General features: G+C 51.7%; 1 protein-coding gene across 12 annotated transcripts in view; it reads left to right on the plus strand.

Annotated features, from left to right (window-relative positions):
• MGLL (monoglyceride lipase) overlaps positions 1–6,765 on the plus strand; it is a 136,401-nt gene extending 129,636 nt beyond the window's left edge. For all 12 annotated transcript variants that reach the window (XM_077993719.1, XM_077993721.1, XM_077993715.1 and 9 more), the window contains 2 exons: positions 750–965; positions 3,484–6,765. In XM_077993719.1, coding sequence (XP_077849845.1) covers positions 750–965; positions 3,484–3,609 — 342 coding nt within the window. In that variant the 3' untranslated portion in view covers positions 3,610–6,765. The remainder of the gene's footprint in view (positions 1–749; positions 966–3,483) is intronic.
• The last annotated feature ends 8,065 nt before the right edge of the window (positions 6,766–14,830 follow it).

The following is a 14,830-nucleotide window of genomic DNA, read 5'->3' on the forward strand; positions in this document are numbered from 1 at the left end:
TTCCTGCAGTTTACTGTTTGCCCCTCATCCACTCCACCAGGTGGACACCACATCAGTGGAGACAGAGAACAAAAATCAAATGCTAAAACAGCTGCAGAGCTACTTTTTAATAAAATAATTGATGTGAACAATATGTTGTCGCTTATATTTTTAAAAATACAAATTAATACTTGAAATTTTATTTTCTTTTCTTGACCGAGTCTTGCTCTGTCACCCAGGCTGGAGTGCAGTGGCACCATCTCAGCTCACTGCAAAGTCCGCCTTCCAGGTTCAAGGGATTCTCCCACCTCAGCCTCCCAAGTAGCTGGGATAACAGGAGCCCGCCACCATGCCCAGCTAATTTTTGTATTTTTACAAAAAATACAAAAAAAAAAACCCCGTAGAGACATGGTTTTGCCATGTTGGTCAGGCTACTCTGGAACTCCTGACCTCAGGTGATCTGCTCGCCTCAGTTTCCCAAAGTGCTGGGATTACAGGTGTGAGCCACCACACCCGGCCAATACTTGACATTTTCTACAGGCACCCGTGTGTATGTGAAACCCTCAAGCCTGAAAGGAGACGCACGGCCAGTGGTGCAGATGAAGTCTGTGGGTGAACACAGCTGGCCCTCAGAGCCACACCCAAGCCCAGCTGACCTGAATGGAATCAACCCTTCAGGCCAGAGCAGAAGGAAATCTACCAGGAAATAGGTCTGGCTTAAGGAAGTGAGCCCTGCCCATGCTGATGGAGCCCTCTCCTTCTTTCTCCAGGTCGACATTTATAACTCAGACCCCTTGATCTGCCGGGCAGGGCTGAAGGTGTGCTTTGGCATCCAGCTGCTGAATGCCGTCTCACGGGTGGAGCGCGCCCTCCCCAAGCTGACGGTGCCCTTCCTGCTGCTCCAGGGCTCTGCCGATCGCCTGTGTGACAGCAAAGGGGCCTACCTGCTCATGGAGTCAGCCAAGAGCCAGGACAAGACTCTCAAGGTGAGTGGCTGCCACTTGCCCATTTCCCCCAAAGGTGGAGGGAGGGTGGTGAGGCAGCACCCCTTGGGGCACATCTGCCAAGACCCCCGAGGACCACCTCCCAGATCTCAGGATAGGGAACAGCCTGCTTGACCGAGAGATAAATAAATAAAAGGAATCCCAGGAGCCTATGAATTTCAAGAGAACACACGAGTCATTTGCTAATTGTTTTGCATGAATGAGCCTCAAAGGAAAAAAGAACAATCAAAAGATGTTGTAGGCAAGAAAAGAATCTGCAACTGGGCACTGAGCAAATAAATATCCTGAGAGAGAGGCATGTCCAAGCTCCAAGGACACGTGTAATGCCCAAGCCTCCCTCTGCACCAGCGGTGGCTGCAGTAGCCCGCGAGCCATGGCCACCAGAGGGCTCAGAGCACACAGGTGCTGGCAGGACTTGGCAGAGCCTGCTCTGTGAAGGGAGCTGTCAGAGCTATCCCTGCAGACAGGGACCCTGAGGACAGGCCCTGCGGGTTGCAATATTAGACATAAAGACTATATATCTTTTTTGGGTTTTTTTGTTTGTTTGTTTTTGTTTTTGTTTTTAGACAGAGTATCCCTCTGTTGCCCAGGCTGGAGTGCAGTGGCGCCATCTCGGCTCACTGCAACCTCTGCCTCCCAGGTTCAAGTGGTTCTGCTGCCTCAGCGCCCTGGGTAGCTGAGATTACAGGCACCTGCCATCATGCCAGGCTAATTTTTGTATTTTTAGTAGAGATGGGGTTTCACCATGTTGACCAGGTTGGTCTCACTCCTGACCTCAGGTGATTCTCCCGCCTCAGCCTCCCAAAGTGCTGGAATTACAGACATGAGCCACCACACCCAGCAAAATAGATTTTTTAAAAGCCACAGTGGAACACTGCATTCATCTGTGAGAGCATCACTCAGACCTCCCTTACACCAATGTGAACCCTTGCAAATCCCTGCAAAAGGAGTCCACTAAGATTAGTCATTCATTTACCCAGCTAGCCATTCATCCCTTCTTTAATTCAAGTATTTATGGGGCCCTAAGTTTCTGTCAGGCCCAGAGAACAAGACAGGCAAAGGCTCTGCTCTGCCCCCCCGGAACCTGAATCCTGAAGCAATCAACAAATAAATGAAAAGGATGATGATGGAGAGAACTCAGTGCCCCTAAGGAAACTCAGCAGAGTGTAGTGTAGGGATAGAGGGGGACAGGGGGGAAAGCAGCACTTTAGATGGGACGGCCAGGCCTGTAGTCTGCTGGTGAGAAGAGCCAGTGGAAGAACCTTCCAGACTGAGGCAAGAGAGAGATTGAGGATCTGAGGCTGGCATAGGCACGCAGCCACAAGAAGAGCAGCCAGTGAGGATGCACCAGGCAGGGAGGCTGGTAGGGGGGCAGGGGAGCCCCACCACCTGGGAAATCTAGACTTCATCTCTGGGTTAGATGAGAAGCCACCTGAACATTTCGAGCCAAGAAGTAACATGCTCTGATTTTCATGTTAAAAGCATCCCCCAGTGGCCTTGGGGAGACAGGAGCTGGGGTAAGAAGGAGGTAGGGGACAGTGACAACCAAGGCAGGGGAAGCCAGGTAGGACGGCAGAGAGTGAGATCACTGTCATGAAGGATGAACCCTGGGTTCAGGCTTGCAGTAATGAGGAGGCTATAATGAGACGAGAAACGCCAGGCAGAGAGACTGATGTGAGCAATGGCTGGAGTCCACCTGGAGATGCCCATTAGCATTGCACTGAAGTCTGGAGGTCCCTGCCAGGAATTCAGATGGAGATGGCAGGTCAGCCGTCTAGAGGCAGAAGGGAGGTCTGGCTGGAGATGTAAATTCCAGAGTCATCAGCCCAGGATAGATTTTAAAACCACTGGACTGGACGAGGTGACCAGGGAGAGTGAAGGAGGGCACAGCCAAGCCCGTAGTCCAGCTGCCTGCAGAGGCCAGTGGGTGGGATAAGCCTGAATTGAGAAGGAGTTGCTGGCGAGGTCGAAAGAAAATCAGAAGTTAAAGCCATGGAACCACAAGAAGAAAGTGTTTCTAGAAGGTGAGAGTGAGCAGCTTATGAATGACCAGCGCAGTGTCCCCTGCCACGGCAATAGAGGTCCCTGGAGACCTCGCCAGGATAGCCACTGTGGGTTGGCAGGGGTGGAAGTCAGCTTGGGATGAGCTGAGGACCCCGTGGCGGTCAGGATGTGAGGCCAGGAGTGGAACCCCCTCTTTTGAGAAGGTTGCCTGACTCAGGCACAGAAACGGGCCCAGGGATGGGGAGAGATGTGGAGTAAGGGAACGTTTGCATTTGAGAGAGGAAGTTCGGGAACATGTTGGGACATTGTAACGCATTTGAACCATCATCTGATAGAAAGGTGTTGGCCTCCTAATAATGGGAGGTCAGGGCCAGGTCCTCGGGCATAGGGAGAGGGTCTGGAGAATGCTCCTAACCCTGCCCACTGCGTGCGGTCTCCACTCCCCACACCTGCCTCTGATGGTGCAGCTCTGATTCCATGTCTCTCCTCATTGCAGATTTATGAAGGTGCCTACCACGTTCTCCACAAAGAGCTTCCTGAAGTCACCAACTCCGTCTTCCATGAAATAAACATGTGGGTCTCTCAAAGGACAGCCACGGCAGGAACTGCGTCCCCACCCTGAATGCACTGGCCGGTGCCCGGCTCATGGTCTGGGGGACGCAGGCAGGGGAAGGGCAGAGATGGCTTCTCAGATGTGGCTTGCAAAAAAAAAAAAAAAATCAGAAATTGGAGAAATCTCTAGCACAATTTACTAAAAAATAACAAAAAGACATTTTTGTTATACATTACGCTATCAGACACTGGATCTATCTTAATGGGTAGACACTTTATGCAAAAAAAAGAGAAAGGTCCCAGGTAATTTTCCACAGAGAATGTGCTAAAATGTCCACTGAAAACAAAGCCAAGCCTCTGCCCGCCTCTCCCAGCTCCCACAGGGGTTCCAGGAATTCCTGATGTTCCCAGAACACCAGACTGCAATAACTGGAGGCACCTCCCTCCTGCCCACCCTCACTCGCGCCCCAGCGTCCTCTCTGACCGGCCTCCACTTGGTGGCCTTCCTCTGGCTGTGTGATGAGGTGGCTGCTGTCTCCATAGGGGCCAGCTCCCTGGGGCAGACTCACGTGCCCCTCTGAGGCTCAGAAAATGCCCAGCCCTTCCTCAAAATAAGCAGCCACTCATGACTTTGTGGGCTCCTTGTTACCTTGAGGCCAGGCTTTGCAGAGGGGAGGGGGGTGAGGCTTAGCCCAGAAATATAACTGAGCAGGAAACCGAGCCTCTTCTCTGCCCTCTGCCCTTCCTCTCCTGCCAGGGAGAGGCGCAGGTTGGCCCCTGAGTGCTGTCTGTAGTCACAAAGGCTGCCTTTCCTCTGGAGTCACTAATTTTACCTGATGCTGTTAGAGAATCGTATTGAAGATGAAATGTCTAATATATAATATATATTTTAAAGCAGAGACTATTTTGGTGGGTAGGTGGGAGGGAGCAAGGGGAGTTTGAAGGAATCAGAGCTTGATGCTACTGTACAGAACTGGACAGGTTAGGCCGGCAGTGGTGGGGCCAGAGGGCCCTGTGCTCCAGGAGCTAAGCCAGCAGCCCCCAAGAGGGGACTTGGCTGGGCCTTTCCTATGGGCAAGGCCCAGTGCCCTTCCTGTGCCACCCCCTGTCCCCCGGGGACCATGGAGCAGTGGCAGCCTATGGGGCTGTGATCCCTGGGCCTGGGCCAGGGCCTGCCTATGGCCCAGAGCTACCCTGGGAGTGTCAGTGCTAGCAGCACAGCTACCTCTGGTGGCAGGAGAAGAGAGGCCCCGCACAGTGGCAGGTCAGGCCTTCCTGCCCAGGTCTACATGGAGCACTCGGTGACCCAGAGCAGGGACTGGAGGCACTCCCAGCCCTGCCCCAGGCCACAGCAGGACAGGCCAGGACAGGCCTCACCCAAGGCCAAGGCTGGCATCAGCCAATCTTTCGGAGTCGAGGCCCTGGCCCTAGCCTGCCCATCTCAGGTGCCAACACCACCCCAGCCCTGCCCTTGGCCTCACTTGGTCCCAGCAATAAGTGGGGGTCACTACCCGCCTGGGGAATACTTTCACCTTCTAAATGGGACTTGCTGTTACCTCAGGAGGCTCCTTAGTGCAAACGTGACCCTAGTCAGGGCGTTGCCACCGTTGAAGCCCTGCAGAAGGTGCAATCTAGGGGTTCTGGGGCCACAGAGGAGGGGGCCACTTCCCACCAGGACCCCCAACATGAAGTCTAGGCATTGGGGGCTCCCGCCCTTCTTCCTCCAGCAGCGGGAACTGCCACTGCTCTCCTAGGCCCTGTTCTGGAGGCTAACCTTGGTTCCTGGAGCGTGTGCCCCTCCACCCTCCCTCCAGCAGCCCTGATCACACCGTGACAGAGCCAGGAACGGGTCACCCTGCTGAAGATCACTCTGTGCCCTGGGGGAGGAGCCAAGCCCTCACCCAACAAGGGGCAGGTGGGGGCTCTGGTGCTGACCCGGCCCACGTCCCCACAGAGCGCCTTCTGTAGCTCCAGCTTGTCTCCCTGGCTTCTCTTTGAAGGAGAAAAATGTAAAATATGCACTGAGAGAGAAAGCCAGCCCCGCCTGCTCGGTCAGCACCGGCAGCAGGGCAGCCATGGGAGCTCAGGAAAAGCAGGAACCCTTTCCAAAAGCCAAGAGACGCCCTGGGCTCAGATCTGTAATTCTCCCAGGAGCTGTGACAAAGCAGGTCACACAAAGTCCCTACGCCTCCCTGCCACCTCCCCCAGACGCATGTGATGGCATCGCCATTCCCCAAATTAAGTATCGGCATGCGGCCTGACCAGGGACTCTTTAGATGCATGAATTTATTTATATGAAGGCTCTCACAGAGACACACACAGCACTTCAGTAGCATTTGCATTCCTGGTTAAAGAATCACCAATATTTAAAAGAAAAACTTTCCTGAAATTGGGACTGTTTCATGTTATCCGGAAGGGCTGGTACATCCGCCCACCGTGTCCCCCTGCTGGGTCAGGAGCCAGCACAGGACCCTGTGCATGAGCGAGCCTGACATCTCACGCATGGCCACTCCAGAGCTGGTCCCCGTCCTTGGAAAGCTGTGAAGTCTTGCGTTGAGTTCCTTCTCGATATTGACGGCTCTGTGCTGACATTCTGAGCTCTGGAGTCGCACTGGCGCAGGGCCGTGGAGGAACTGAGGTTTGGAAGGGATGCCAGGTCTCACATAGCTTGGCCTCGAGAAGGTGAGAGGAAGGCCAAGGTCAGGGAGAGGACCCAGAGAGGTCTGGCACACAAGGCCCAAGCACCACCGTCAACACGGCCCAGTCCATACAGAAATGGGTTTCATGCCTGAAAAATATTTTACAGAAAGATGCCGCCTGTAGCCGGTGACAGCCGCAACCCTACAGGCCTCAGTTCCTTGCAGAGGCGAGGAGTAGAGAGTCAGCCTCCCTCCCTTCCAGCAGCGACCCAGCTTCTCCCGCTTCCAGGTGGTGCTGGGCTCACCGAGGGAGCACTGGTGGGTCCTCTGAAAACCCACAGGCTCTGCTCGGACTCCACCCCCAGGCCCACCTGGGTCCTATCTCACTCTCTTCTCTCACCAATTGCTAACATAGACCTTGTTGGGATCACGACGGCTTCACAAGCCAGCTGTTGGGTTTGCTATGTCACTGTGGCTCAGTCACATCCCTGTGTGTATACTGTCTGCGGGGCACATATGTATCCGTTTAGAGCTAAAGGAATCAGTGTACACTACAGCTAATCCTAATAAATCCGATGTTTTCGGAATGGCGTCCGTCTGTCCGTCACAGCAGCCTCTGACCCTGGATGGCAATCTTCCTTGCTGAGAGCACAGCAGGCCCTTTTTCAGACAGGCTAATCCCTGCCCAAGCCACTCCTGTCACCTGATACCAACTCCAGCAGTGCTTCCCAGCCTGGGTCAGCGCGTGTGGAATTTATCTTCTCCCATCCACGCTTGAAGCAGGTTTCTAAACACACACATCCACTTGCAGACCCTGCCCCACCGCTGGGGCGGACGGAGCCCAGGCCACCCTCCCCGCGCCAGCTTCAGGTGGATTGTGCTTTCTCCAGGGCCCCATGTAGATGCCAAACCTATCCCCACACAAGCTGGGCTCTGTCCGAACTCAGCCCTCCCTCCTCAGCATAGGGAACCCAGCCTCCTGCTGCTGGGCATCCTCCACGCCCCTCTCCGTTCCACACCCACACCTGGCCCAGCCACTCTCCCTAAGTGTGACCAAGATCTTGTAGCTTCCTTCCAGCTGCACAGCTGTCACCAGCGTCTGAGGGACGGCAGCAGGGGCCTCATTGGCAGGCCCCGCTTTCTCGCCTGCACCCAGTCTGTTTCCACATGGAGGCGAGAGGGCTGTTAAAGTATGAGTCAGACTGTGGCCCTTCTCTGCTCAACATCCTCCGGTGGCCACCATCTCACCTAAATAAAGGCCATAGTTCTTGCTGAAGCCTACGGGCGCTGGGCCTTTAGCCTCCTTGCCTCCCCTCTCCCAATCCTCCACGTCCACTCGGTCCTCATCATGCCAGCCTCCTCGCAGGCCATCTTCTCAGTGAGGCCCTCCCCCAGGCACTGCCCTACCTTCTCCTCCTCCAGCACATTTGTTGACATCTGACATGACAGATCTTCTGCTTGTCTGCTTGGTAGCACTCTGTCCCCTCCCATGTGAACTGCAAAAGGGCATATCCCTGCACTACACCTCTGCCTGCTTCCCAGAGGGTCCCTGGAAAGACCTGCCTGATAGGGTAGGGAGGGAAGGAGTGGGTGAGGAAGTGAATAAATGAGTGAGTGACAGAATGATGTGTTCTCTTTGTCCTCTCCCTCAGGAGGAGCCAAGCCCCCATCCCATGCAGGGCAGGTGAAGGCTCAGGTACTGACTGAGCCTAGGTTCCCGCAGAGAGCACCTACCATAGCCCCATATTATCTCTCTGGTTTCTCTTTGAGGGAGAAAAATGTAAAAAATGCACTGACATGAGTGAGTGAGGGACTGTGCAAGTGAGTGAATGAATGCGAAAATGAATGCATGAGGGATTGAATGAGTGAGGAAATGAGTGAGTGAATGAATGAGCAAGGGAATGAATGAGTGAGTGAATGAGTGAGACAGTGAATGAATGAGCAAGGGAATGAATGAGGAAATGAGGGAATGAATGAGGAAATGAGTGAGTGAGAGAAGAATGAGTAAGTGAATGAGGGGATGAATGAATGAAGGAATGAGTGGTGAGGGGATGAGAGAATGGATGACTGAGGGAATGAATGAATGAGGAAAGGAGTGAGTGAGAAAATAAATGAATGAAGGAAGGAATTAATGAAAGAATGAGTGAGAATGAGTGAATGGGTGGGGATGAATGAAGGAATGAGTGATGACGGAGTGAGTGAGAATGAATGAGTGAGGGCATGAATGAGTGAGTGAGATCATGAGTGAATGAGGGGATGAATGAATGAACAAGAGTGAGGGAATGAGTGAGTGAGAAAATGAATAAGTGAATGAGGGAATGAGAGAATGGATGAGTAAGGGAATGAGTAATGAGTGAATGAATGAGGGATGAGTGAGTGAGGAAATGAGTGAATGAATGAAAGCGAATGAGGGGATGAATTGAGGGAATGAGTGGGTGAGGAAATGAGTGATGACTGAGTGAGAGAATGAATGAGTGAGGGAATGAATGATCAAGTGAAGAAATGAGAGAATAAATGAGTGAATGAGTGAGTGGATGAATAAATGAAGGAATGAGTGAGCGAGGGAATGTGTGATGAGGAAATGGATGGGTGAGGAAATGAGTGAGAGAATGCAAGAATGAGTGAATGAGTGAGTGAGAATGGATGAGTGAGGAAATGAGATAATGAATGAATGAATGAGGGGATGAATAAAGGAATGAGTGAGTGAATGAATGGGTGAGCGAATGAGTGAGGGGATGAGGAAATGACAGAATGAGTGAATGAATGAATGAGGGAATGAGTGAGTGATAAGTGAACGAATGAGGGAATGAGTGAAGGAGTGAATGAGCAAGGGAATGAATGAGGAAGTGAGTGAATGAATGAGTGAGGGATTGAATGAGTGATTGAAGGAATGAGCGAGTGAGAGAAGAATGAGTAAGTGAATGAGTGAGGGGATGAATGAATGAAGGAATGAGTGGTGAGGGAATGAGAATGGATGAGTGAGGGAATGAATGAGGAATGGAGTGAGAAAATGAATGAATGAGGGATGGAGGGAATTAATGAATGAAGGAATGAGTGATGAAGGAATGAGTGAGAATGGATGAGTGAGGGAATGAATGAGTGAGTGAGAGCATGAGTGAACAGGATGAATGAATGAAGGAATAAGAGTGAGGGAATGAGTGAGTGAGAAATTGAATGAGTGATGAGTAAATGAATGAGGGATGAGTGAGTGAGGAAATGAGTGAATGAAAGTGAATGAGGGGGATGAATTGAGGAATGAATGGGTGAGGAAATGAGTGATGAATGAGAGAATGGATGAGTGAGGGAATGAATAAGCAAGTGAAGAAATGAGAGAATAAATGGGTGAATGAGTGAGGGATGGATAAATGAGGGAATGAGTGAGTGAGGGAATGTGTGATGAGGGAATGGATGGGTGAGGAAATGAGTTAGTGAATTAATGGGTGAATGAGTGAGAGAATGGATGAGTGAGGAAATGAGAGAATGAGTGAGTGAGGGGATGAATAAATGAGGGAATGAATGAGTGAGTGAATAATGAATGAGTGAATGAGTGAGGGGGTGAATAAATGAAAGAATGAGTGAGATGAATGAGGGAATGAGATGAATGAATGAGGGAATGAGGGGATGAATGAATGAGGGAATGAGTGAGCGTGGGAATGTGTAATGAGGGAATGAATGACAGGAAATGAGGAAGAGAATGATAAAGAATGAGTGAGAGAGAATGAATGATGGAATGAGTGAGGGGTTGAATGAATGAGAGAATGGATGAGTCCATGAGTGAGGGGGATGAATAAACGAGGAAATGAGTGAGTGAGAGAATGGATGAGTGATGGAGTGATGAAGGAATGAATGAGTGGCCGAGGGAGGGAGAGAGGGATGGAAGGAGGGAGGAAGGAGGGAGGAAGGAGGCAGGAAGGCTTTATCTGGGCCAGGCACTGAGCTGGAAACTGGGTGTGGATGCAAGTTGGCCTTGCAGCCTGGCCACCCATGCAGTGACCCAGGCCCCACACTAGAAGGTCCGTGCGTTTGGGTGAATGCTCTACTGTTGCTCTCTGGAAATTCTTAATGCTCTTTGAGCAAGGGCCCTACGTGCTGTTTTGCAGTGGGCCCTGCAAACCACTTAGGCCCTGGGTGGGTGGCACCTGGCCTCTGTGCAGAAGGTCCCCCAAAGATGCACAGACCTGAAGGACAGCCCCTTTTCTCCAGGCCCTCATGCTTTATTTACGGCCAACCAAATTCTGCCCGGAACTTCACTGTATCAAACCTAGAGTCAACAATGTTTGCACTTGTTGGCTTTTCCAGCCTCCTCCATGAACACTCAGGCTCATCACAAGCTCCTTACTGGGCGTCTGTGATGCGCCAGGCACGGTGTCCAGTGCTGGGAGGAACAGTGACCAGGGCAGAACAAGGTGGGCCGCCCTCACAGAACGAGGACCCGGGCAACACAGACTCTCACCCCAGAGCCTAACAGTGATGGGCACCCAGTGGCTGCCAGCACAGCCCTCCAGAAGCTAAAGGTGAGCAGGAGCGGGCCAGGGTTGGGGGCACAGCAGAGGGGTCGGGGGGGGGGAGTTTTTGAGGTGCAGAGAGCTCAGGGTGGCCCCGAAACTGAGAGACTCTCAGGATGGCTGGAGCACAGGGGTGAAGGGCATGTTCATTCGGGGCCATGGTTGCACCTAATCGAGGATGGTGTCACTAAAGGGGTCAGCAGGGGATGACACAGCGTCCACGAACAGCCACAGCAGGGAGTGGAACCCCACAGCAGCAGTTGCTGTGGGAGAGGGCAGCCTGTCAGGGTTGGGGCTTTAGGTAGAGGGCTGCCCAGCTCCACCTTCACTCCTCCTCCTCTTCTGGTGGGTCAGTAAGCCATCCCTACACTACCTTTCCTGTGCAAAATGGAGTTTATTTCCTTTCCATCATTGCTCATTTTGTCATTGTTCAATTGATTTTTCTTTTTCTTTCTTTTTTTTTTTTTAAGACAGCATCTCACTCTGTTGCCCAGGCTGGAGTGCAGTGGTGCAATCACAGTTCACCGCAGCCCCAACCTCCTGGGCTCGAGCCTCTAGAGTAGCTGGGACTACAGGCTCGTGCCACCATGCCCAGCTAATTTTTTATTTTTTGGAAAGACAGAGTCTCACTGTGCTGCCCAGGCTGGTCTCAAACTCCTGGGCTCACACCATCCTCCTGCTTCAGCCTCCCAAAGTGCTGGGATTACAGGCGTGAACCCCCACGCCGAGTCTATTTTTCTATCTGTTAAAAATTTGGGGGTATCTTGAGTTGAGAGAGCACACATATAATTTTTCCAATAACACATGATGGAAATATTTTTCATTCAACAATAATTTTTTTTCACCTGGGAGTAGGAATGAATTAAAGTAAGAGATAAACGTGGTTTTTATTTTTATTTTTTTTAATTTTAAAGGTAGCCAAGCTACATTACAGAAACTAAACAGAAATCAGATCAAATATCCCCAGCTCTCACACAGTAACTCTTCCTCTGGTTTAGGGATAATGGAGGAGTCTCAAACCCAGGGCCTCTGTGTCAAAATGTGTCTTCTGTTAGTCTATTTTAATTTTGTCAGAGTAGGGCACACTTCTGAATTTAAATCAACCCAATTTTAGAACCAAGTATTAGACACTAAATTTCAAATTCCATGGTTGTAGTTCACTACTCCTGTGTGGCTGTCTGTGCCACAGGTTTCTCATATAAGCCTGGGGAGCACCCCTTAGTGCCTGAATGTCCTCCACCTTTTCCTTGTGGATGCAGAGGCTGCACTGACCACCCTCATGGCTACAGGAAGCTCTGCACGTCCATGCTCTCTCACTTCCTTCCCCACTTGCTGCTCGCTGCGGCTGCTGGCAATGTTTCCTGTTGATTTGCAATACCGCATTGGACACCTTCCTACACAAGTGTCTCCCCATCGCGCTGGCTTCTCTGCCTGAGGCTAAAGTGAGGAATGGGGACGCCGTGGCTCACGCCTGTAATATCAGCATTTTGGGAGGCTGAGGTGCACGGATCACTCGAGGTCAGGAGTTCCAGACCACCCTGGCCAGCATGGTGAAACAATGTCTCTACTAAAAATATGAAAATCAGCTGGGCATGGTGGCAGGCACCTGTTGTCCCAGCTACCCTGGAGGCTGAGGCACGAGAATCATTTGAACCCAGGAGGTGAAGGTTGCAGTGAGCCGAGATCGTACCACTATACTCCAGCCTGGGTGACAGAGCTAGACTCCATTTCAAAAAAATAAATAAAATAAAGTGAGGAACGGTGTGGTGTGGCTGGGGAATGCTGCCCCCACAACCACACAGCCTAGCTCCTGAGGGGTGGCAGTTCTCAGATTGCAGCTCTCTCCGAACAGATGCCATAGCTGGTACACCTGGCTGTATCCGCTGTATCAGTGAACCACTAAAATACCCCAACTCCAGATAATTTTTCCTTAAACTGCCCTCTCACTAGGGATTTTATTTAAAATTTGTTCAAGATTGGAAACTTTCATGATTTCAAATAATAACATCTGTAAAAAAAGGTTTCATGTAGTAGCTCATTTTCTCCCCTAACGCATATGAAAAGAAATGCATAGGAAATAAAACTTTTTCTTTAAATATTTAAATATCTCTTGGCACACCAGAATTTGTGTGTGCTCTGAGGTGAGACCCGCTGGTGTTAGGCCACTAGCCTGGCCTCACCCTTCCCTTCTTGTATGCCCCAGGGCAACCAGAGTGAGCCCGTCACTCCCCTGCTCCCACCTGCCACCCACCAGGTGGACTCAGCTTTTGTTTAACAAACACACCAGGCTCAGGATAGGTCAAACACTAGTTAAGAGGGAGTTGCCATAATCACCCCCAATTTGTGGGCAGGCAAATAGGCAGAGCGGTGGCCAGCAGTGAAAGGCAGAGCAGCAGCAGGGATTGGGCCTCTGGCTGCAGCTCAGCTCTGGCAATGCGCAGACCCCGCCCAGCCCATCCCATCTCAGGCTGTTTTCAGGCTCCCAGGCCCTTGCACAAGCTACAACCTACACCCACAGGCCCTCCCGGGGACTCCTTCCCTCCTCACCTCCCTAACACACTCATCACCTCCTGCAGGCTGCACCATGACTTGTCCCAGCTCATCCTTCACTAGTGGTCACTTCAGACCTACAACCTCCCCCATGCGATGATCAACATGCCAGTGCAACACGGCTGAAAATGCGCTGGAGAGGAAAAAGGAAAAAAATCTAAAAATAACTAGTAAAAAGGCATGAAGAGGCCGGGCGCGGTGACTCACACCTGTAATCCCAACACTTCGTGGGGCGGATCACCCGAGGTTAGGAGTTCAAGCTCAGCCTGGCCAACATGGTGAAACTGTGTCCACTAAAAATACAAAAATTAGCCGGGCATGGTGGTGTGCACCTATAATCCTAGCTACTTGGGAGGCTGAGCAGCAGAACTGCTTGAACTCGGGAGGTGGAGGTTGCAGTGAGCCAAGCAAGATTGCATCACTGCACTCCAGCCTGGGCGATAGAGCGAGAATCCGTCTCAAGAAAAAAGAAAAAAAGGCATGAAATAACTGCAGGAAGGGTGGAGACCCCCGATATTAGAAGCCCTGTGAAAGAACCAGCCTTCCTTTCCTCCCCCAGGGCCGTGACGTGACTGAGTTTAACCAGGTTAGAAGGTAGAGAGGCCTGGGGGGTCCACAGGCCTGCAGTGCAGCGCATCGTGAGAAACCCCCTTGGGGCTCAAATACCCCAAAATGAAGGCCCAAGCAGCAACCTCAGTAGCAGGAGCTTCTCTCTGACCTTTTGCCCCTCTCAGTCTCATCATCCCGAGGCTAGCCACAGAAACTAGAATCCCTTTTCCCCTAGGGCGGGGCCCTAGAAACCAGAGCCCCTGTTCCCCAGAGCCAGCCATAAAACCTAAAAACAAGACTCTCACTTTCCCTCTGCCCTATCTGTGTAAAAAGTAGCCATAAGCGTCTGACCCACCTTGTTTGACTATAGGTCATAAGACCCCCCCATTCCAGAGGGTCCTGCCCCACACCCAGAAGACAGGCAGGCAGGCTGCTCAGAGAGACCAAGAAGAATCCAGACAGGCCTGACTGCGTTTCCCTGTTGTCAGCATTGGATCCTGCACTTTTTGCCAATCCCATTTCTACTCAGCTGGCCAGTTTGCTGAGCCTAAGCTTAACAATGACAGCTTCCCGTCTTTGGGTCTTCCTTCTGAAGATGCCCATGTCTACATACTAAATAAATTTGCATGTCTTTTCTCCTCTTACTCAAGTTTTCAGTGAACCTTCAGAGGGCCAAGGAGAAAGGTCTCCCTTGGCCCCTGCAGCTCACCTTCCCGTAATAAGGTGGCAGCCCACAAGGGCCTCCCTGGGGAAAAGACTGGCACTGGGCTGAGAGAAAATGGTCATTTTGGTCCTGGCCCTTTCCTGGAATGAGGCCCACCACAACCAGCCTCCATGGAGACAGGGAGGGAGGGAGCCAGGCTGGGCCCAGGCCACGCTGGGGTCAGTGGCAGATCTCTAAGTCTGCTCAGCCAGGTATTCTGGCCCTTGGGCTCTGGGCCAGCCTCTGCTGGGAGCCCCCAACTCTGGAGCTTCTTTCCTTGGTCCTACTAGCTCCTTTGGTTCCAGAAGTCCCCACTCTTCCCAAGCTGTACCCCAGGACACAGGC

This window comes from Macaca mulatta, chromosome 2 (assembly GCF_049350105.2).
Source record: "Macaca mulatta isolate MMU2019108-1 chromosome 2, T2T-MMU8v2.0, whole genome shotgun sequence".
In the NCBI taxonomy this organism is placed as follows: Eukaryota; Metazoa; Chordata; class Mammalia; order Primates; family Cercopithecidae; genus Macaca; species Macaca mulatta.